At 46.7% G+C, this 7,749-nt stretch overlaps 1 protein-coding gene across 1 annotated transcript in view; it reads left to right on the top strand.

Annotated features, from left to right (window-relative positions):
- The window catches only part of LOC109885816 (pentraxin-4), a 14,290-nt gene extending 6,769 nt beyond the window's left edge, over nucleotides 1-7,521 (top strand). The window contains exon 2 of the mRNA XM_031814233.1: nucleotides 6,235-7,521. Coding sequence (XP_031670093.1) covers nucleotides 6,235-6,893 — 659 coding nt within the window. The 3' untranslated portion in view covers nucleotides 6,894-7,521. The remainder of the gene's footprint in view (nucleotides 1-6,234) is intronic.
- Nucleotides 7,522-7,749: the final 228 nt, after the last annotated feature.

The raw sequence follows: 7,749 nt of genomic DNA, 5'->3' as shown, positions 1-7,749 counted from the left end.
TACCAGTCTGTTTCCTTCCTATAGCCTGGGTACCAGTCTGTTTCCTACCTATAGCCTGGGTACCAGTCTGTTTCTATAACCTTCCTATAGCCTGAGTACCAGTCTGTTTCCTTCCTATAGTCTGAGTACCAGTCTGTTTCTATAGCCTTCCTATAGCCTGGGTACCAGTCTGTTTCTATAGCCTTCCTATAGCCTGGGTACCAGTCTGTTTCTATAGCCTTCCTATAGTCTGGGTACCAGTCTGTTTCCTACCTATAGCCTGGGTACCAGTCTGTTTCCTTCCTATAGCCTGGGTACCAGTCTGTTTCCTTCCTATAGCCTGGGTACCAGTCTGTTTCCTTCCTATAGCCTGGGTACCAGTCTGTTTCTATAGCCTTCCTATAGCCTGGGTACCAGTCTGTTTCCGTCCTATAGCCTGAGTACCAGTCTGTTTCCTTCCTATAGCCTGGGTACCAGTCTGTTTCCTTCCTATAGCCTGAGTACCAGTCTGTTTCCTTCCTATAGCCTGGGTACCAGTCTGTTTCTATAGCCTTCCTATAGCATGGGTACCAGTCTGTTTCCTTCCTATAGCCTGGGTACCAGTCTGTTTCCTACCTATAGCCTGGGTACCAGTCTGTTTCTATAACCTTCCTATAGCCTGGGTACCAGTCTGTTTCCTTCCTATAGCCTGGGTACCAGTCTGTTTCTATAGCCTTCCTATAGCCAGGCTAACAGTCTGTTTCCTTCCTATAGCCTGGGTACCAGTCTGTTTCCTTCCTATAGCCTGGGTACCAGTCTGTTTCTATAGCCTTCCTATAGCCTGGGTACCAGTCTGTTTCCTTCCTATAGCCTGGGTACCAGTCTGTTTCTATAGCCTTCCTATAGCCAGGCTAACAGTCTGTTTCCTTCCTATAGCCTGGGTACCAGTCTGTTTCCTTCCTATAGCCTGGGTACCAGTCTGTTTCTATAGCCTTCCTATAGCCTGGGTACCAGTCTGTTTCCTTCCTATAGTCTGAGTACCAGTCTGTTTCTATAGCCTTCCTATAGCCTGGGTACCAGTCTGTTTCTATAGCCTTCCTATAGCCTGGGTACCAGTCTGTTTCTATAGCCTTCCTATAGTCTGGGTACCAGTCTGTTTCCTACCTATAGCCTGGGTACCAGTCTGTTTCCTTCCTATAGCCTGGGTACCAGTCTGTTTCCTTCCTATAGCCTGGGTACCAGTCTGTTTCCTTCCTATAGCCTGGGTACCAGTCTGTTTCTATAGCCTTCCTATAGCCTGGGTACCAGTCTGTTTCCTACCTATAGCCTGGGTACCAGTCTGTTTCCTTCCTATAGCCTGGGTACCAGTCTGTTTCCTTCCTATAGCCTGAGTACCAGTCTGTTTCCTTCCTATAGCCTGAGTACCAGTCTGTTTCCTTCCTATAGCCTGGGTACCAGTCTGTTTCTATAGCCTTCCTATAGCCTGGGTACCAGTCTGTTTCCTTCCTATAGCCTGGGTACCAGTCTGTTTCCTTCCTATAGCCTGGGTACCAGTCTGTTTCTATAGCCTTACTATAGCCTGGGTACCAGTCTGTTTCCTTCCTATAGTCTGAGTACCAGTCTGTTTCTATAGCCTTCCTATAGCCTGGGTACCAGTCTGTTTCTATAGCCTTCCTATAGCCTGGGTACCAGTCTGTTTCTATAGCCTTCCTATAGTCTGGGTACCAGTCTGTTTCCTACCTATAGCCTGGGTACCAGTCTGTTTCCTTCCTATAGCCTGGGTACCAGTCTGTTTCCTTCCTATAGCCTGGGTACCAGTCTGTTTCCTTCCTATAGCCTGGGTACCAGTCTGTTTCTATAGCCTTCCTATAGCCTGGGTACCAGTCTGTTTCCGTCCTATAGCCTGAGTACCAGTCTGTTTCCTTCCTATAGCCTGGGTACCAGTCTGTTTCCTTCCTATAGCCTGAGTACCAGTCTGTTTCCTTCCTATAGCCTGGGTACCAGTCTGTTTCTATAGCCTTCCTATAGCCTGGGTACCAGTCTGTTTCCTTCCTATAGTCTGAGTACCAGTCTGTTTCCTTCCTATAGTCTGAGTACCAGTCTGTTTCTATAACCTTCCTATAGCCTGAGTACCAGTCTGTTTCCTTCCTATAGCCTGAGTACCAGTCTGTTTCCTTCCTATAGCCTGGGTACCAGTCTGTTTCTATAGCCTTCCTATAGCATGGGTACCAGTCTGTTTCCTTCCTATAGCCTGGGTACCAGTCTGTTTCCTACCTATAGCCTGGGTACCAGTCTGTTTCTATAACCTTCCTATAGCCTGAGTACCAGTCTGTTTCCTTCCTATAGTCTGAGTACCAGTCTGTTTCTATAGCCTTCCTATAGCCTGGGTACCAGTCTGTTTCTATAGCCTTCCTATAGCCTGGGTACCAGTCTGTTTCTATAGCCTTCCTATAGTCTGGGTACCAGTCTGTTTCCTACCTATAGCCTGGGTACCAGTCTGTTTCCTTCCTATAGCCTGGGTACCAGTCTGTTTCCTTCCTATAGCCTGGGTACCAGTCTGTTCCTTCCTATAGCCTGGGTACCAGTCTGTTTCTATAGCCTTCCTATAGCCTGGGTACCAGTCTGTTTCCGTCCTATAGCCTGAGTACCAGTCTGTTTCCTTCCTATAGCCTGGGTACCAGTCTGTTTCCTTCCTATAGCCTGAGTACCAGTCTGTTTCCTTCCTATAGCCTGGGTACCAGTCTGTTTCTATAGCCTTCCTATAGCATGGGTACCAGTCTGTTTCCTTCCTATAGCCTGGGTACCAGTCTGTTTCCTACCTATAGCCTGGGTACCAGTCTGTTTCTATAACCTTCCTATAGCCTGAGTACCAGTCTGTTTCCTTCCTATAGCCTGGGTACCAGTCTGTTTCCTACCTATAGCCTGGGTACCAGTCTGTTTCCTTCCTATAGCCTGGGTACCAGTCTGTTTCCTTCCTATAGCCTGGGTACCAGTCTGTTTCTATAGCCTTCCTATAGCCTGGGTACCAGTCTGTTTCCTTCCTATAGCCTGGGTACCAGTCTGTTTCCTTCCTATAGCCTGGGTACCAGTCTGTTTCCTTCCTATAGCCTGGGTACCAGTCTGTTTCCTTCCTATAGCCTGGGTACCAGTCTGTTTCCTTCCTATAGCCTGGGTACCAGTCTGTTTCTATAGCCTTCCTATAGCCTGGGTACCAGTCTGTTTCCTTCCTATAGCCTGGGTACCAGTCTGTTTCTATAGCCTTCCTATAGCCTGGGTACCAGTCTGTTTCCTTCCTATAGCCTTTTCTGTTTCTATAGCCTTCCTATAGCCTGGGTACCAGTCTGTTTCCTTCCTATAGCCTGGGTACCAGTCTGTTTCCTTCCTATAGCCTTTTCTGTTTCTATAGCCGTCCTATAGCCTGGGTACCAGTCTGTTTCTATAGCCTTCCTATAGCCTGGGTACCAGTCTGTTTCCTTCCTATAGCCTTTTCTGTTTCTATAGCCGTCCTATAGCCTGGGTACCAGTCTGTTTCTATAGCCTTCCTATAGCCTGGGTACCAGTCTGTTTCCTTCCTATAGCCTGAGTCCCACTCTGCTTTTAGCATGATGTTCGTCATCATGGTGTGTTTGACCTATAAAACACAGGGTGGAGTTATGACTGAGTTATGACTGAGAATAAAGCTGTTACACTGACAGTCCTGTTCTCAGGCCAGAACCCCCATCCAGCCAGTCCTGTTCTCAGGCCAGAACCCCCATCCAGCCAATCCTGTTCTCTGGCCAGAACCCCCATCCAGCCAGTCCTGTTCTCAGGCCAGAACCCCCATCCAGCCAATCCTGTAGGGACCATCATCCTGGGCTACAGTAGACTTCAGGGTTCATGATTTACTGTCTGCTTTTACTACATTGTCCTGACCTGTGGATGTGAGGAGGAGGGAGAGAGAGAGGGAATGAGATAGAAAGAGAGAAAGGGGATAGTCTAGTTGTAGGGGATAGTCTAGTTGTTGTCCCCTCATAACTTCATACCTCCTGCTGTTATGACTATCCCCTCATATCCTCCTGCTCATATCCCCAGATCTCTTTCTCTCATTCCCTCTCCTTCCCCCCCTCTCTCTCTCTCTCTCTCTCCTCTCCCTCCTACTCACATCCATATGAGGGGATAGTCATAACTAGCTAATTGATTTCCCCTCACCTGGTTGTCCAGGTCTTAATTGTGCGTCAATTAAAAATAAATAATAACAAATAACAGCAACCAGCCTGGGGGGTTGACTTGGGATTCAGCTGTCTAAATGTTTTAATATCAAACAATTAACTACCAGGGAGAATGAAGACCGGCAGAACTGCCCCTCGGACTTAATGTGGACCTGGATTGAAAGAGGAACACTTCTCTAACCTTAAACAGTGCCACTGACACACTGTAAAATGAGCATGTGAATGAAAGACATTAATTATTACTTAAAGCAATGTTGTTATATGGCTAAACAGACTATTTCATGTCATATATATTGTTACCCAGCAACAGACAGAGAGAGAAACAGACTTACAGACAGAGAGAGACAGACAGATACAGCAGGAGGTAGGAAGATATCAAATGTATTTATGAAGCCAATCAAATGTATTTATAAAGCCCTTTTTATATCAGCAGATGTCACAAAGTACTGTACAGAAACCCAGCCTAAAACCCCAAACAGCAAGCAATGCAGATGTAGAAGCACGGTGGCTAGGAAAAACTCCCTAGAAAGTCAGGAACCTAGGAAAAAACCTAGAGAGGAACCAGGCTCTGAGGGGTGGCCAGTCCCCTTCTGGCTGTACTGGGTAGAGAGGAACCATAATAATAATAATAACCCCGGTGGGGATCTGTATTCAAATAGTTTTACAAGGTAGTCTGTTTTTGGGATCTGCATTCAAATAGTTTTACAAGGTAGTCTGTTTTTGGGATCTGCATTCAAATAGTTTTAAAAAGTAGTCAATTTTTGGGATCTGTTTTCAAATAGTTTTAAAAAGTAGTCAATTTTTGGGATCTGTTTTCAAATAGTTTAAAAAAGTAGCCATTTTTTGGGATCTGTATTCAAAGAGTTTTAGTCCAATTGTTCCCTCTGAAAAGGAGTTATCCCAGGTCTGATGTCACAACGAGTAGTTACAACTAGAGTTATCCCAGGTCTGATGTCACAACGAGTAGTTACAACTAGAGTTATCCAAGGTCTGATGTCACAACGAGTAGTTACAATTAGAGTTATCCCAGGTCTGATGTCACAACGAGTAGTTACAACTAGAGTTATCCCAGGTCTGATGTCACAACGAGTAGTTACAATTAGAGTTATCCCAGGTCTGATGTCACAACGAGTAGTTACAACTAGAGTTATCCAAGGTCTGATGTCACAATGAGTAGTTACAACTAGAGTTATCCCAGGTCTGATGTCACAACGAGTAGTTACAACTAGAGTTCTCCCAGGTCTGATGTCACAACGAGTAGTTACAACTAGAGTTATCCCAGGTCTGATGTCACAACGAGTAGTTACAACTAGAGTTATCCCAGGTCTGATGTCACAACGAGTAGTTACAACTAGAGTTCTCCCAGGTCTGATGTCACAACGAGTAGTTACAACTAGAGTTATCCCAGGTCTGATGTCACAACGAGTAGTTACAACTAGAGTTATCCCAGGTCTGATGTCACAACGAGTAGTTACAACTAGAGTTATCCCAGGTCTGATGTCACAACGAGTAGTTACAACTAGAGTTATCCCAGGTCTGATGTCACAACGAGTAGTTACAACTAGAGTTCTCCCAGGTCTGATGTCACAACGAGTAGTTACAACTAGAGTTATCCCAGGTCTGATGTCACAACGAGTAGTTACAACTAGAGTTATCCCAGGTCTGATGTCACAACGAGTAGTTACAACTAGAGTTATCCCAGGTCTGATGTCACAACGAGTAGTTACAACTAGAGTTATCCCAGGTCTGATGTCACAACGAGTAGTTACAACTAGAGATATCCCAGGTCTGATGTCACAACGAGTAGTTACAACTAGAGTTATCCCAGGTCTGATGTCACAACGAGTAGTTACAACTAGAGTTATCCCAGGTCTGATGTCACAACGAGTAGTTACGACTAGAGTTATCCCAGGTCTGATGTCACAACGAGTAGTTACAACTAGAGTTATCCCAGGTCTGATGTCACAACGAGTAGTTACGACTAGAGTTATCCCAGGTCTGATTTGTTGCATTGTTTTTTGTTCCAGTACTCAATGACTATCTTGTCTCTCTGTTTTCTCTCCTCCAGTCTGTAATGTGGACTCCATGCTCCTGTTCCCGTCAGCTTCCTCTGAGAACTACGTCACCTTCTCCCGGAGCTTCCCTGCTCTTCCAGAACTCTCCGTGTGCCTGTGGCTCCGCGTCGACGTCGGGTACGTAGGAACGCTCCTCTCTTATGCCACGGAAGACAACGACAACAAACTAGTCCTATACGGACGCAACTCCTCCTCCTCCTCTTCCTCCACCCCCAGCCGAGCAACCCTGGACTTCGTGGTGGAAGACCCTGCGTACCGTGAGCTCCCTGTGGACGCTGTGCTGGATGGGTGCTGGCACCACCTCTGTGTCCTCTGGTCCTCGATCCAGGGACGATTCTGGCACTACACCGACCGGCGCCTGACCTCCGCAGGGTCACGGTTCAAGAAGGGTTACGAGGTGCCGGGAGGGGGGATGGTGGTGTTGGGAGCAGAGCAGGACAGCCAGGGGGGAGGGTTTGATCCCACCGAGGGGTTTGTGGGGCGCCTGGCGGGGTTCACCGTGTGGGACAGGGTGTTGAGTCCTGGGGAGGTGACAGGGGTGGCTATGGGGAGGGGGGTACCCCGGGGGGTGGTGCTCGAGTTGGGGGACGTTGACGGAGTTCATGGAGAGGTGCAGCAGGTAGCCTGCGAGTGCCTGGAACACTGTAGCTGAGACGTCTGATTCCAAACCGTCCCTCATCCCTCGTCCCTCGTCCCTCATCCCTCGTCCCTCATCCCTCGTCTCTCATCCCTCGTCCCTCATCCCTCGTCCCTATAGGAACTCCTAGATCTACAGTGTGGTCCTTTAGGGCAGAGTGGGCTGGTTTTTACTCCTCTGTACTTGATTGATCAATTAAGCTAATTGATTTCCCCTCACCTGGTTGTCCAGGTCTTAATTGTGCGTCAATTAAAAATAAATAATAACAAATAACAGCAACCAGCCTGGGGGGTTGACTTGGGATTCAGCTGTCTAAATGTTTTAATATCAAACAATTAACTACCAGGGAGAATGAAGACCGGCAGAACTGCCCCTCGGACTTAATGTGGACCTGGATTGAAAGAGGAACACTTCTCTAACCTTAAACAGTGCCACTGACACACTGTAAAATGAGCATGTGAATGAAAGACATTAATTATTACTTAAAGCAATGTTGTTATATGGCTAAACAGACTATTTCATGTCATATATATTGTTACCCAGCAACAGACAGAGAGAGAAACAGACTTACAGACAGAGAGAGACAGACAGATACAGACTTAGACAGAAAGACAGACAGATACAGACTTAGACAGAGATACAGACTTAGACAGAGAGAGAGACAGACAGAAGGACAGACAGACAGAGAGGCAGACAGACAGAGACAGACAGACAGACAGATACAGACTTAGACAGAGATACAGACTTAGACAGAGAGAGAGACAGACAGAGGGACAGACAGACAGAGACAGACAGACAGAGAGAGGCAAATTGCTCTGTTATAAAATCAACAGACTAGTGGCTAGTTGACCAACTGATATCTGATGTCGGT

Source organism: Oncorhynchus kisutch, unplaced genomic scaffold (assembly GCF_002021735.2).
Source record: "Oncorhynchus kisutch isolate 150728-3 unplaced genomic scaffold, Okis_V2 Okis06b-Okis10b_hom, whole genome shotgun sequence".
In the NCBI taxonomy this organism is placed as follows: Eukaryota; Metazoa; Chordata; class Actinopteri; order Salmoniformes; family Salmonidae; genus Oncorhynchus; species Oncorhynchus kisutch.
Note: the sequence above shows the minus strand (reverse complement) of the source record. Positions and strands in the feature narration are given on the sequence as shown.